The 17,052-nt window shown below is 28.4% G+C and overlaps 1 protein-coding gene across 3 annotated transcripts; it reads left to right on the top strand.

Moving 5' to 3' along the window:
- Positions 1–7,791: 7,791 nt before the first annotated feature.
- LOC106755633 (B-box zinc finger protein 22) lies at positions 7,792–12,685 on the top strand. Of its 3 annotated transcripts, XM_022778787.1 has the most exons (4): positions 7,795–8,132; positions 9,782–10,207; positions 12,119–12,423; positions 12,523–12,685. In XM_022778787.1, exons 1-3 carry the CDS (start codon positions 7,950–7,952, stop codon positions 12,398–12,400), a joined length of 891 nt encoding a protein of 296 aa, XP_022634508.1. In that variant the 5' UTR covers positions 7,795–7,949; the 3' UTR covers positions 12,401–12,423; positions 12,523–12,685. The 3 variants fall into 3 exon arrangements, with proteins under 3 accessions (XP_022634509.1, XP_022634508.1, XP_014493305.1); XM_022778788.1 differs by having other exon boundaries at positions 7,792–8,132; positions 9,884–10,207; positions 12,119–12,685; XM_014637819.2 differs by having other exon boundaries at positions 7,798–8,132; positions 12,119–12,685.
- The last annotated feature ends 4,367 nt before the right edge of the window (positions 12,686–17,052 follow it).

Raw genomic sequence — 17,052 nt, 5'->3', positions numbered from 1 at the left:
CTACTTGTTCTTATGTTTTTTTGGTATACTACTTTTGTGGACTAAGATGTTTTATAACTTTTTAGGAATTTGGTTATGCACGTTTTAAGGTTAGAATCAATTATTTCATTTTAGATATTTTTGTTTTTGAAAATTTTATTACAATTTTTATGATTTTTTTTAAAATATATTTTAAAGTATTAAAAGAAAAAATATATTTAAATTATTTTTTATGTTAATTTCGAAATAATGTAAAATTATTAGATATTTAAAACAAATCCTCAATCTAAAAAAACGACTTTGGAGTCATTTTTTTTCATTTTTACATAAGGTGTTAATATTTCAACTTCAATTTTATTAAAATAACATTGTTAAGTGTTGTTTGATTTAAAACTCAAAGATTTGTTAAAATTTTAATATTAAAAGACATTTAGAAGGTTAAAGAAGAAAATATATTTAAATTATTATTGGTTTTCACTTACCAACTAAAACTATACAACAATAATATTAAAATCTATTTTAATTAATAAAGATTTATTTTAAAATAAATATAAATAAATATATATATATATATATATATATATATAACTCAAAATAAATATATAAATATTTAGATATTTTTGTTTTTGAAAATTTTATCACAATTTCTACAATTTTGTTTTTAAAAGGTATTTTAAAGTATTAAAAGAGAAAAATATATTTAAATTATTCTTTATATTAATTTTGAAATAATGTAAAATTATTACATATCTAAAAATAATCCTCAATCGAAATTAAAAAGACGACTTTGGAGTCAATTTTTTCATTGTTAAGCGCGGTTTGATTTAAAATATTATTGATTTCCACTTACCAATTTAAGATTATTCCATAACAATATTACAATCTATTTTAATTAATAAAGATTTATGGGTTAAATATGTTTTTCGTCCCCCAACTATTGGTCGTTTTTGTGTTTAGACCCTCTTTCAAACTATAGTACAATTTAGTCCTTCAACTTTAGAAAACTCTGGTATTAGTCTTTTTTACCAAATTTTTTTAACTTTATTTGTTGTTTCAAACGCGTTTCTCAGTTAACATTGAAGTAAAAATGTGTCAAACAGTGTAAACAATCCAAATGCTATAATGTAACGTGCTTGAAACAGCAAATAAAGTTTAAAAAATTTGGTAAAAAAGACTAAAATCATAATTTTTTAAAGTTGAAGGACTAAATTGTACTATAGTTTGAAAGAGGGACTAAACACAAAAACGGCCAATAGTTGGGGGACGAAAAACATATTTAACCCAAAATTTATTTTAAAAATAAATATAAATATATAACTCAAATATTTAAGTTTTAAAACATGTCATTTAATACAGTGTTCAAATTTTTAAAAATAAAATTATGATACATGTATTGCTATAGATTCACAAGAACAAAATATGCAATTTCATAATTATGAAAACTAAAGTGTAAAATTTAACATAAGCATACTTTTTATTATAAAATATTCAATCATATATAGATCTTATAGACCCTTAATTTTGATACCACTAAATACTTAAATATTTTTAATACATCAACTTATTAGACTATATATATATATAAGCATTGTTATCCAAATGATGACACATTTTCCCAAATAAATGATGTTTTGCAGTTAATTATTGTTATTATTTTAGGATGTTTTCAGCATATTTAAAACAGTGTGATGGAATCTACTTTCAAGTGCAAAACAGATTTTTTTTTCTTTATCAAATTAACATATGTAGTAAAGTGAAAGAAGTTAAGAGAAAGATACTATTTAAGCAAATTGCTATAACTTATTTAGAAATTAAGTGAGTGAAATGCAGTAAATAATGAATAATGTTACTTTAGATAATATTTTTTTGGTTTAATATCTCTTTTGGTCCCTCTTTTGGAGGTGAATGTTCAAGTGCGTCCTATCTTTTTTGAAAAGTTCAATTTTGTCCCACCTTTTGAAAAAAGTGTACAATCAAGTCCTTTTGGGCCACGGCGTTAAAAATTTAACGTTTGACCTGACATCTGTACAACGTGGCAGTTTTTTTATCATAACGTTTAAGGGTAAAGTTGGGATTTTAAGTAAATGGATTTAGGGTCCTTCAAACAATGCTTCTGGTTCAGTTGTTAGTCCTACCAGCCCACCAAATCAAAATTTCGTGGCTGGCACTATTCTTCCATCGCTTCAGTGCATCTTGCAACAGAATGGTTTGCAAAGGGTACTTTTTTGATGAATTTCTTAGTTTTCTATCTCTTTTACTCTTGACAAGTATATATCATAACCTTATTTTCCAATGGGTTTTGCTAGGAAGAGATTATAAAATTAATAAAGTATGCAGAGCAATCTTCTGGTAATGTTTCTTTGTGTTAAATTTCTGGCAATTCAATTTTTTATTTTAACTTTTTTAACTAGTTACAGGTAAGAATGCAGAATCCGTAGAGGCAGGGGCAATTGATAGTTTGCATGTAAATTACTCTGGTACAAATTTTTCTCTTCATACTTTTTCTTTAATTATGAGAAGCATTATCCAAGGGGAATATGGAGAAAGTTTAGAAACTCGGGAGACTAAAATATCCTAGAAGGAAAATTTCTCTGCACTTCGTGGCAACATCCAACCCACTTCCACAATATCTCCACATCCACAATAACATCGTTTAAGGGTGAAGTGGATGCAGGACACTTTGATTACTGTAATATCTCCACAATAACACATTGGGATTAACCCACCTCCCCTACAAGCACCACCATGGGACGAACGAGAAGAACACCCTTTGACTCAACTTTTCGAAACCGAAGAACACTCTTGAGAAGCCATTCCTATTTCTCCACGAACACTTTCCAAATTTCAAAGACCAATTAGGTAGAAACCAAACCCTAACCCCTTTTACTTCTTAACCAAGTGAATTTATTTAAAATCCCAACTTTACCCTTAAACGTTCTGAGCAAAAAACAGCCAAGTTGCACAGATGTCAGGTAAAACGTTAAATTTTTAACGCCGTGACCCAAAAGGACTTGATTGTACACTTTTTTCAAAAGGTGGGACAAAATTGAACTTTTCAAAAAAGGTAGGAGGCACTTGAACATTCACCTCCAAAAGAGGGACCAAAAGAGGTATTAAGCCTATTTTTTTACAACATTTAAACATCATTTACATGTTTTTTTGTGATTGGTCCAAAATTACTTCATAATTAATAATAATAATTATAAATATCACCATAAACCAATCACAAAATGACACATAAATAATATTTAAATATTATAAAAAAAATTATATAAATATCATTATTTTAAGTAATATTTAATGTACTAGTTATCTTATTGGAAATATTACAATATGTTTCGAAAATAGGAAAAAGTTAATAAAATATAAGATTTTATGAAATTCCAGTGCTACACAGCACGACATGGTATGGTGTGGGTTTCTGCACATTCGTGCTGACAGAGTACTTACTTTTATAAGAAATACGAATAGGGTTAAATATGTTTTTAGTCCTTATACTTTGGGGCGATTTTGGTTTTAGTCCCTCTTTCAAACTAATGTACAATTTAATCCTTCAACTTTAGAAAACTCTGGTTTTAGTCCTTTTTACCAAATTTTTTTAACTTTATTTGTTGTTTCAAGCACGTTTCACTATAGTATTTGGATTGTTTACATTGTTTGACACATTTTTGCTTCAATGTTAACTGAGAAACGTCTTTGAAACAACAAATAAAGTTAAAAAAAAATTGGTAAAAAGGATTAAAACCAGAGTTTTCTAAAGTTGAAGGACTAAAGTGTACCTTAGTTTGAAAGAGGGACTAAAATCAAAATGGTCCCAAAATATAGGGACTAAAAACATATTTAAGCTTAAGAAATATTGAAAAAAACGAAAAGTAACAGTGACAGTTGTGCTAAGTTCACAATTATTTATTTGTTTATAGCGATACTTGATGTTTTAAGCATCTAGATCTTAGAAAAAAAAATTAGATATGTTTTTCAATACTTTTATTTTTCATTTCCTTTTATTAGCTTTCTAGAGGAAAATAAGGGTAAAGTAAAAAGATGATGTTTTATCCTTTTTTTTTTAACTTTCACAAACCTGGTTATTCAATTTATGTTTAGTGATATTTAAATGTTGAATATATAGAAGAAAAATTATTTTTGTATATATTTTTTTATAATGTTGAATATAATTATGTATGAGATTAATTGTGTTAAATATATACATAGAGTCTTTTATTTATAATAGAAGAAAAATGTGTTAAGTCTAAAGTACATATAATAAATAATAATAAACTATCTAAAGATAAAATATAAAGATAAAATAAAGATATTAATCTAACATTCTTTCTCAAACTTGTGTATACAAATCGTATGTACTAAACTTGTTATTAATATAATTAATAAAATCTTAGTAAAGATATATGTTTATGCACTCGAGTGATAGCAAATTGATAATGATTTGTGAAAATGACATAGAAGACGAATAAAAACTCACAAAACTCCCCCTGATCAACAAATTTGGGAAGTTGCTCCATGTAAATCTCTTATTGCAAATCGTTGTTAAATAATACATTATTGACATCCAGTGGATAAAGATGTTATTGTTGAAGAGTCACCACGACTGTAAATAAACTAACAAAAGTCATCTTTGGCACAAGAGAAAAAATATATATGGATGGTTCAAACGCAATGGTGACAAAAAGGGAGGTCATAAGAGATAACAACGGAAACAATCATGGATGAATAAGAAAGAGAAACCTTAAAAATCCAAGATTCTCCAATCAAGGCACCTGAAAAAGGATAAAAAGCAACCTCAATGCTCTAAATAAATGCTTGAGAGGAGACGAGACGTGTAACCATACATGCCTGAAAGAGGAAAAATAACGACCTTGACACTTTGAATGAAATAACTAGAAAACACTAGAAGGGAGTTGAATAGTGTTGTGGAAAAATTTTAGCCAAAAGGCATTTAACAACTTTAGTAATGATTAGACAGTCTACATAGGTTGTTAGACGTTTAATTTGTAAAGCATTGTTTAACTCACGTTTAAAGATAAAGAGTTTTACAAGCGTTTTAGCAAAGGTACTAAAGTGTTTTAAGAGAGAAAGCCTTTGAAGAAAATTGGAATTTAGTGACAATCGTGCTTGTCAATGATTAATTTTGCAAAAATTACAATGTTGTAAATAATGTTTTGTGAAGATAAAGCAATAAACACACAATTTTATACTGGTTCATTCAACTAAGCTGCGTTTAATTCTCTTCTAAGACCTTTTAGAGGGTTCCATGTCAACAATATTACTACTGATTATTAGCACCACTCTTTGTTACACATAGTTAATCCTGGTAACACCTATTACACTAACTAGTTGAGTTTCACCCACTTCTAGTTTCCACTAGACAATCCCGGTAATATGCCGCCTAGTTTGAGTTTCACAAACTTCCGATTTCCACTAGACAATCCTGGTATCTACTTTATACGCTTCCTAGTTTGATTTTCACCCGCTCCTGGTTTCCATTAGTAACTCTTGTTGCGCTGCCTAATAGGCATTTAACTCAACTAGTTAATCACCAAGTGATTGAATTCTCTTTAGAATTTACAATCAATCAGATTGTTTACAAGTCTTAAACGATAACTCTCAAAGAGAGGATATGTTTATGATACAACTAAATCTAATAAAGCTTGTAGGATTTTCCTCACTTCTTACAAATGTAAGCTTGTGACTTTTTTAGGCTTGTAAGTATATTCTCAGTGTTTATGATCTTGCACGAGTATGAGCTTTTTTTCTTTCACATGGTTCGTGTGCTTATCCTTCTTGATCTTCTTTCCAAGGATTCTTCCATATACAGGCTTCATGGAAAAGATATGTTAGACAATGCTTATCTTTTGAACTTGAGATCTTTGTAGCCTTTTCATAGGTAGCAATCATAGGTTAAAGTCAACTTATCAAAGCAAGCATTCTTTTTGCAATACTTTATCCAAAGTAGGTTGTAGGATCTCCTCAACACGACTTTTGATATAGAGAATATTCCACGAATATCTCCTTTATCTCTAACATCCACTTCTGACTTGTTCATGAAAGAGCACGTGGATACTTATAATATACATATGCACAATGTAAAGTAGAAATGCATGTTGGCAAATATGTCCTTATATGTGATATAACCTTGACTTATATTGGGTGGTTGGGTGACTTAGGACACATTTCATCAAATTAACATCCATGTTTTNACATAGGCAAAACTAGTCAATTTAATTTAAAATGTGTGCTCACTAGATGTTACCTCAAATGAGATATAATTTTATTATGCATTGGATAGTTGGGATGTCTTTGAACATGTGTCGTCCAACAACATGCATGTTTCCATGCATGCAACACTTGTCAACCTCATTGGGAAGACTTGTTCAACATATGCGACTTTGAAGATATAATGCTAACATGAATTAAATGATTAAGGTGTTGGAAGTCCCACATCGACTAGAGATAAGGCTAACTTTTAATATATAAGTGGGGTGTAAACCTCACTATACAAGGGGTTGATTTAGGTTTAAATCCACTTCTTAATATGGTATCAGAGCCTTGGAAGTCTCACATCGACTAGAGATAAGGACAAATTATAATATATATATATATATATATATATATATATATATATATATATATATATATATATATATATATATATATATATATATATATATATATATATATATATATATAATATAGAGTGACTTTCTTAAATTTATTGACACACATATAATATATTTAAAGTATTTTTTAATATGGGTGAATACCTCACTATACAAGTCGGTTTTGTGGGGTTGAATTAGACTTAAAGTTCACTTCTTAATATAAGGTGAGATAAGATACATGCCATCAAATAAATATGGATGTTACTACACATGTATTACTAGTCAACCACATTAGAAAGGAATGCTAACTAGAGATGACTTTCAATAAAATATAACTTTAACATTAGAATGACAACTTATATACAAATATCAAATTTATTTATTTAAATATATAAACAATTATAGTCATAAATTATAAAAATAAGTTAAAAATGTTACTTCTGAAATTTATTTCTATAATTTCCTTCTTTCATTTCCAACAATCATTATTTAAATTTATTTTTAATTAATCAATTTTTTTTTTCATATTCATTATACACAACTCAATAATTTCAATTATATAAAAAAACTTCCCATTGAATTGTTTTTAAAATTATTTATTTCCTCTACTTCTGCACAATTTTGTATTATTTACATATTTTCTTATTTATATTTCTTAACATATGCGTACTTATAAATAATTATTCATTCAAACATTTACTTTTCAAAATTTATCTATTGAATAAACTTATTTTTTAAATTAATATGTTATTTACAACTGAATAAATTCAATTATATCTCTTCATGATTTTCTTACAATTCTTTCTTTTCTATTTTCGTTCATTAAATATTTCTTATCTACATATTTTTCTAATTTAGTTTTTTTTAAATATATCTATTTATAGAAATTTAGTTATCTAATCTTTTTACTTATTGAAATATTATATCTAGACACTTATTTTTTAAATTAATCTCCTTTTCATTATTATTAAAAAAAAAAACTAACTCAAAGGTCAAAATTTAACTCTCCGGGAGAGTCAAAGTTTGACTTGAAACCAAACAGAACAATGTATTATCGAAGGTAAAAAAAGAAAGAGAAAGTATGCTACTTAGGCAAAAATGTTAGTAATGTGAACCAAACGGTCCGGTCCTGTCCCAACCCGCCGGTCCTGTCCCAACCTGGCAAAGTCGGTGTCCGTGGCACGTGGCATTGATCTCCACACTCTTCAAAAATATCGCGCATTTTGTTCTGCCCTTCTCAGTCGGCCCTCGTGTTCCCTTCTCTCTCACACACCCAAGCTTTAAAATTTCCTCTTCTCTTTCGAACCCCTTCCAACTGGGTCACAATAACTCGCTCCAACTTGGTTCAGAATCACCATGAAGATTCAGTGCAACGTGTGCGAAGCTGCAGAGGCCAAGGTCCTCTGTTGCGCAGACGAAGCCGCACTTTGCTTGGAATGCGATGAAAAGGTTCACGCCGCAAACAAGCTCGCCACCAAGCACCAAAGGGTCCCCCTTTCTCTCTCTGCTTCCCACGTCCCAAAGTGTGACATATGTCAGGTATCTCATGTTCATGCTTCTTAACTTTCCTTTCATGGAAAACCCTTTTCAAATTTATAAACTTTAATACATGTTACAAAGTGGGTTTATCATTTTATGTATTATAATTTGGTACATGCAAGTAAAATCTTCAACCATTTCTTTAGTTGTTTTCAATGATTAATGTTTGGTATCAGTGGAAATACAACTTGGGAAACGGATGAGAAGCCTCTTATTATTATTATTTGGGTCAAAACATTTCGGTTTTAGTACTGACCAAAATTGATTATGTTTCTAGTTCATATATGTACTAAGTTGATTTTGAGTTATACTTTACTTTGTTAAATGCTATTACTTATCTTTTGGGGCTATCACGGCAAGTGTTATCTGACTGTTATTAAACCATCCAGAAATATCTAATTCCATATTCAAGAAGCTAGTTGCCTAAAAATATCTAATTCCACTAAACAAGTGAGTGCCATAAATAGTTAATCCCATATTCAGAGTAAGTGGGTGCAAACCCTGTTCAGGAGTAATGCAAACAACAACCACTCTAACAAACTTTTCCTAGTACTCCTTGTTATTGATCAAAATTTATTGGAAAGTTCATATATTTACTATGTCGGTTTTGATTTACTCTTAAAATTTACTTTCTCATGTTAAATTACATCTCTTCTTTTGGGGGTTATCATGTCAAGTGCCATAATATTAGATCATCTACAAATAAGTAAGTGGGTGCCCACAAATATCTAATAACAAACTAGAGTTAGTGCAAACGCTGTTCTGGTGTAGTGCAAACAACAGACTCTCTAATACACTTTTTCCTAATAGCCCCTGTTGTTGATCAAATTTATTGGAAACTACATTACCATGAACATAGTTCATTAAATATGAAGTGAAAACTATACAACTTTTGTGATTTTTAATAAATTACATTCAATTATGAATAACGTTGTTAAATAGTGTTCTTTTAAGTAGCATATCTTTTCCGGATGAATGCAGGGACTAAAAGTGTATTGAAGTTTTTTAGGAACTAGACTAACGATTCAAAAATAACTTTTTACAAGGTTACTTACCAGTTACCATTGTTAACCACTTGTGCTAATAGATGGATATTTTTATCTTATAAAAACAAGGATTAAACTTTGATTCATCTGTTCAGGGGACTTTACTTTCACTTTGTGAGCCTTTATGCATTTAGTGACCTTGATGTTGTTCAGAGTTAAATGCAGTTATTAACTTCCCTGTTTTGACTGAGTTTATTAAGTGACTATTGTACAGTTATAGTGTGTTAGAAAACATTTTTAGATATGATAAACTTTTCACGGAAGATAAAGTCTCAAGAATGAATTTTTCTTTGAAACTTTGAAAACAAATTTCCTCACCGAGTGCATTTATCTTTGATTCAAATTGGCATTTTGAGGATTTTATGATGATAAAGTTTCCCTCTGTTATAGAAATGGTTTGAATGTGGCATTTGCTTTGTTTTTTGTAGTTTTTCAGAATTTTGTCAAACCAAACTATTTGTGCTTTGAATCTGTGGTTGGCTATTTGACATTGTTAGCAAGAGAGAATTTTCTTGATCTGTTAGCTTTTCTGGTTTAGTTACATATGAGTCTTTTATTATTTTGGATTGCTTCTGATGTTGAAGTGTGCCATTCACTTTACAGGAAATGGTTGGTTATTTCTTCTGTTTAGAGGATCGGGCTTTGCTATGTAGGAATTGTGATGTATCTATTCACACTGTTAATGCCTGTGTCTCTGGTCACCAGAGGTTTTTGCTTACTGGTGTGAGAGTAGGCCTTGAAGCTACTGAGCCTGGTGCTTCCTCATCCTCTGTCAAATCACAATCTGGGGAGAAAATATCTGATGCTAAATCTTCATCCATCTCCAGAAACGTTTCCTCCATGCCACAGCCACCAAATTTTAATGAAGTGTTTCCCTCCGAAATGGGAGGAGTTGAGGACTTTCCACCAAACAAGGTGTCTTATGGTGGCGGTTATACTGCTGGAAACATCTCACAATGGCCCATGGAAGAATTTCTCGGGTTAAATGAATTCAGTCAGTATTATAACTATATGGATGGATCATCTAAGGTATGCTTTTTAGTTGCAATTTAGTCTATTCGTTTTTGTGTAGCTTCTATTCTTTTTTGCGGTGATAGGGTAAGGGGACTTAGAACTCTGATAACCAGATACATTTCTATCTATGATGCACAATTATGATACGTGTGTCATCAATAATTTATAAATTAAATATTTTATCAATAAATATCGATAAAGTATCCGATACAAATACATATAAGATATAAATACTTGTTAGATAAAGATACGTGCATCATAGATATTTATCATGTCTTTATAGTATGTATAGCCGACCCCTCCTACTCTAGCTCACAAATTTATGCGTGTATTGGTGTTGGTACAACAATGTAGATGGCTACATTAATCTGCATTAGGTTCCTACACTAGGCATGCAAATGCATTGCTGTATAGAGAGAAATCTCAACTATGTTGGTACCCCGGTCTATACCTATCATATTCGAATATGTTTTACATTAGTTTTTGTTTCCCTTTGGTTAAGAAAGTAATGGGAACTTAATCATAGACTTACACTATAGTCAAACAAATGACGGATAAGAGCATCCTTTGCTACCTAAACTTGATTGGAGTAGAAGTAATCCAGACTTTTGGAGATCCTATATCAATTAGAGATAAAACGAATTTATAGAATATAAGTAGGGTCAAACCTTCCCTTTCAAGCAAGTTTTATAAGATAGAGTTAGGCTTAAAGTTCATTTTTTCAAATAGTATTAGAATCATCCAAAGCTTATTGTAACTGTATTTGTTGTCTGTTGGACCTATCGTGTTATCCACTATTAAACTTCTGGAAGTAAATTCCCTTTTAACATGTTATCGTGGTATCACTAAACTATGGACAAATAGGTCCCATAAATATATGAAAAATTTATTGTGAGAAATAGAGCTTTTTCTTGGTTGAGAGATTAAAAGGCTTTATTTTGAAAAAAATTCCTAGTTTCTCACCGGAATCTGTCCAGTTGTAACTAAAAAAAAGAAAAGCTCCCTTCTTCAACAACAAAGATCCTATTTAAAGCTTTGGGGACCAACTTCTGTTATAAACTAACATCCAACCGTAGCCTCCACAACAGAAACTAACTCCCTTATGACAAATCCTAATTAGCATGCAAAAAGATAAAATAGGTTTAAAACCTATTTTGACCCTTTTTCCTATAAATGATAAGGAGTAGTCCTGTTGATTTTGAGTACCACAAAACTTCTGATATTGTCAGGAAGAGAATGTGAGGAAGTTGATCCAGTTTAAAAGATATGCACTTGTGAAAGGCAGATGTATTCCGATGTTTTATTTATCAAACCTCTTTTCTTGTGCTTGTAATCTTAATCAGCTGTCTGTTCTTTTTCCATGTATTACTTACCAGCTAGGGATGCATTATGTACGCCTATATTTTACCCTATGATATCCAATTTGTGTATTGGATGGGACACATATATCATACTCGATATGTTTATTTTGAAAATAATAAGATACAATAGGTGATATATATATATATATATATATATATATATATATATATATATATATATTGAAAATGTACATTAATGCTTAAAAACATGATAAATATATGATTATTATTGTGTGAATCCTAATTGAAATCAAATGTGCTGAAGGTTGTCAAAATAAAGAGAATTACAAGTTATTGTAATCATAATATAGATTAGATACTTTATTGATAAATATCAGTAAAATATCTTAAAGTATCAGATATTGGATCCAGATACATTACACAAATTGAAGTATCATTGGATCATTTACCTAAACTAGTATGCTAAGCTGATGGACTTTGACTTTGTTTTGAGATTGCAAATAAAGTAGTATTCATTTTCCATTTTGATGTTGGCTTGAGAGCTGATATATATAGTTATACACTGTCCATTCCTGATCTCATCTCCCAATGAAAATCTTTGCAGGCTGACAGTGGTAAACTTGGGGATTCTGATTCATCTGTTTTGAGGTCTAGTGAAGAGGAAATTGATGATGATGGCTTCTTGGGGCGTGTTCCAGATTCATCCTGGACAGTTCCTCAAATCCCTTCCCCTCCTACGGCTTCCGGATTACACTGCCCGGAACTCCGGCGATATACATCTGACAATGCTATGTTTGTTCCTGACATATGCTTTTCCGGTGAGCGGAGGCAGCCTCGCCGTGTTCTTCATCATTCTATTCATCCAAAACGGCGGAGGAACCTATAATTTGGTCTCTGATAGCCAGCTTGGTATGTTAAAAAAGATTGTTTTTAGCTTTTGAAGTTTGATCCTTCTTCTTTAGAGCATTTGAAATTCATTTTGCAACATGTTTCTTCTATTCATGGCAGTCCTCAATTTCTTTATGGGAGTGAATCTCTGAACTCTCCATTTGACAAAGAAAGTAGTTGTTTGTAACTGCATTTTAGAAGGCTTCTCATTCCAGTTTCAATATAGCTGGTTCTTGTAAGGGTGTTATTTGAAGTATTATTTGGATAAACCTTTTCTAAACAATTCTTTTTTAAGAGAAAAAGTAGTAAAGAAAATGGGATGATTATTTAAAAAGTTAAATACGTTTCTTTTTTTTTTTCTCTAAAATATTATAAAACAATGTTTTATTCTTAAATTGAATTATAAAATATTTAGTTTTTTTTTTTTTTGTGAAAGTACTGTAAAACATCATTCTAAAAGTTTAACATTAAACTATAAGTTTTATAATATAATCTTTTCATGTTAGAAATAATGTTTTACATTATTTTTATGAATTCTAGGATTTATAATTTAGTTTATAAATAAAAAATAATTTTTATAATAATTTAGAGATTAAAAACATTTAATTTTTTTAATTTAAAATTTTTCATACATTAAGTTAAGTTAGTATAAATATAAGTCAAAAAATAAAATGTTAAAAGGATAGGTTTCACAAATTAGTTTAAGAACAAGTTAATTTTAATTTATAAAACACTTTCACAAAGTAGTGACTGCATAATAGTTAATAATCAAATTCAATCTTCAAAAGTGTGTGACATTGTCATTTTAGTTTCTAAAATCAGTATATTATAAGAAAAGGCTTCAGAATTTAAAAGAGGTTATTTAATTTGTCTTTGTTAAAAGAGATAAAAATTGGTTATTATATTTTCTCTTTAAGAATTATAACATTGTATCATGTCATTATTTTTAATTTAGTTATTGAATAATTCTTCGACTTATTTTCATTTTGGTATCTAAAAGTACTTTCGAATTTTCCATTCAGTCCTACATTACACATAGTTGTTAGTAAATATGATGTCATTTTACACTTTTTCATATTTTTTTATCTCATTATATTCCAATTTTTTTCTCTATACATATGAAGTTGCTAATCCAAACACAAATCATAAGTAGTCTTATTGTTATTCATCACTTTCACTTATATAATTTTTTTTCATGTACAACGTATGATTATAAAAGATGATCCAAAACGAACAATAATATATAAGTTAGTGTAATTATAATAAATTATATAAAATATAAATTTTGATTTTTCATAGATGTAGTTCTCTTCATAACAGTCCATTAATAATATATAACAAGAATAAAATGTTCAATATAATATGTAGGTATCAAATCAAAAGCATAATCCAAACTAGTTAATCTCTCACGGTCCTAATCATAACAAATATTTGAATATAATTTTAGAAGATGTGTAAGATATTTTTCACCTGTAATACTCTTTCTTATTCTCACAAAGTAATAAATAAATTAGGACCATAATTCTCTACTAATATAACAAAATAATTTTTTTATATTTGTATGGTTTGGTCATTTTTTTATGTTAAAACACCATTTTGTAAGAATCTTCGTTGACTCTCACAATTTGATATCATTCTCTATGTGAGTTGAATATTAATAGAGTTAAGATAATCTCATCAAATCACTATACAATACACCTTACATTCAATTCATTATAGCATTTCCTCCCTAGAAGTCATCACACTCATTATTTACACAATTTTATACATTACATGTCTCATCTCATGCAATTAGTCAAATTCCAAAGTATTTTTAATATGTTTCATACATAAAAAACTATTTTTGTTCAACATCCACATTCTCTCGCTTAATAAGCTACCTTAGGAGAATAGTTCGCTAAGTTAGAAGAATGGCTTGCTTAGCAAAAAGATACTACCAGAGCTTCCTAGGCTTTATTTATTTAAATGGCTTGTTCAATTGATGAGTATTGGGTGTAAATTCTTTAAAATTCAGCCAACAAAACTTAAACATGCTTAGCAACCAAAACCACCTTGAGCTTATTAGATTTTTATCAAATTTTTTGTCAAGTAAGTGGCTCCCTCGCCCAGTGAAAAAGGTCAAATAGGAGCTTATTTTACAAACATGTCCAACAAACCTTAATCTAGCGAGCCTTAACTCACCCAACTAGTGATACCACCTTTACTCTTAGATTTTTCGAAAACCATTTTAGTCCAATGATCAAATATTCACCTATGCATAACCTAGAAATGAAAATTTGATATACCAAATTACCTAAGGGACCATCTAAGCAATTTTACTCATTCCTCATGTCAAAATACCAATTGATACTCACAGATACCAAATTACAACCACACCACATCACACAAAACAATTTAAAAACAATTAATTGATATTGATAATTCTAAAGAACCTCAATATATATCAATCAATTGTCACAACTACTGTGCTCTTATTCAAACAATAAATTATGATCTAAATACTATAAATAAACATTTTTAAATACCATTATACTTACTTATCTTTCCTAACCTTGTTAGCATACTCCAAAAACCACAAGTGCTACACATACAACTATCACAAGTAACTCTAATTATACAAAGAAAACTGATAGCAATTCTCTAAACACACATCCATGACCACAATAAAATAAAGATTCACTTTGAGCTACCTAAAGTCACTTGCAAACACTTAAAGACTACGAAAAACCAAATCAAAGGTTGACTAAACAAAAGAACTAAAAAAGAATTTTGAACACACAAATTAGTTGTTATCTATGCCAAAATTCTTAAGATAGGTGATAAAGAGTCATCTCCTAAAACATATATATAAAGAATTTAAAGAAGAACATTTATAATTCAAAGGATTTATCACAACGTCTTATATCAAAACACGTCTCCTTGAATCTTATAACGTTTCATGGAACATGAAATATAAAGAGCTGAAGATCATGCACATAATTGAATAATAATTTCAAAAATTAAATAATTTGTAATTTTATTTTAATTTTATAGAATGCTAAATTTGTTGGATTAAAGGCTCTAGGCAAAAAATATGCATCTATAATTTTCATTTTCTGTTGTTTTTATGTGTTTTGGGCTTTATTTTAGAGTTTCTAGATTTTATTAAACTTATATATCTATATATAGAGGTAGCAAAAGCTAATGTAGACACTTTTATAATAATATATGCATTTGCATTTTTTGAGAAAGGATTCTTTTAGTTTTTTTATTAGAACTATGATTCTTATAAAAAATTAATATCTCTGTGACAAATCTTCACTTGATTATGTCTTTTGAGGCTTCAAATTTTAAAAAAGATTTAGAATAAAGATTTTAGAAAAATAATAATTTTTATATAATAAAATTCAATTTATAGAAAATTCTATTTATAATTTTTTAATAACAAAATAATCCAACTGACACCTATAAAATTATTACTACTCTTAAACTATTTATTAGTTCTTTACAAGTATTATTATAAGATTAAAATTGAAATTATTACAAAAAAAAAATAGCAATAAAAAATGTTCTTTACAATTATTATTATTATTATTATAAGATTAAAATTGAAATTATTACAAAAAAAAAATAGCAATAAAAAATGTTCTTTACAATTATTATTATTATTATTATAAGATTAAAATTGAAATTATTACAAAAAAAAAATAGCAATAAAAAATGTTCTTTACAATTATTATTATTATTATTATAAGATTAAAATTGAAATTATTACAAAGAAATAGCATAAAAATTTAATAACATGATAATCCTTTCTTATTTTTATAATATAAATAACTTTTAATTAAATATATAAATTTCTTACTAGTGTCATTTTAAATTTTAATTTTTAAATAAAACTTTAAAGTGAATTCTAATTTTGAAATTTTTTATTGTGTAAATTTATAATTTTCTTTTTGGTAATTTATTGTGTTCAATTTATAAGTTAATTATGGAAACACTATGCTATTATTGGTTAAAATAAAACAATATTAAATGTAATGTATAATTATATATTAATTAAATTAATTAATATGATTATTTTAAAAAATAGGTATATTTATCATTTTAATCGTTAAAAATCATTGCTTTCAAAACTCATTTTATCCACTGTAATATCAGGGATCAGACCTATGAAGTGGTTATTATTCAAAACTTACTTTAAGTTTTTAAAACTATTAGTTTGTATTTAACGCAGATGACTTGATTGACACAATTTTTTTCTATATGGGGACGAAATTGACATTTTTTTAAAAGGGGAACACGAAATTGACATTTTTTTAAAAGGGGAACGAATTTGACACACTCCAACCAAACTGAGGACAAAAGAAGCAATTAAACCTATTCAAATTGAATAGAATTTAAAAGATTTTTAGTAGTTTTTTTATTTTAACTTAAAAAATGAGAGAGGATGGAGAAATTAGATCTTGGCATGAAAATTTAGAAAATGGTATTTTAAAAGTGGTAGTGAGTTAAAAATAATGAGATTCTATTATTTTAATATAAAATGAATTGTTATAAAGGAGTTTCATTATTTTAAAATACACCATCTCTCTATAATAAACCACTTTTTTAGAGTTATTTGTCTTCTCTCTAAGGATTCTAGCACCCTGTTCATCTATTTGAAGATCA

This window comes from Vigna radiata, chromosome 2 (assembly GCF_000741045.1).
Source record: "Vigna radiata var. radiata cultivar VC1973A chromosome 2, Vradiata_ver6, whole genome shotgun sequence".
NCBI lineage: Eukaryota > Viridiplantae > Streptophyta > Magnoliopsida > Fabales > Fabaceae > Vigna > Vigna radiata.
This window is presented reverse-complemented; position numbering and strand designations above follow the sequence as displayed.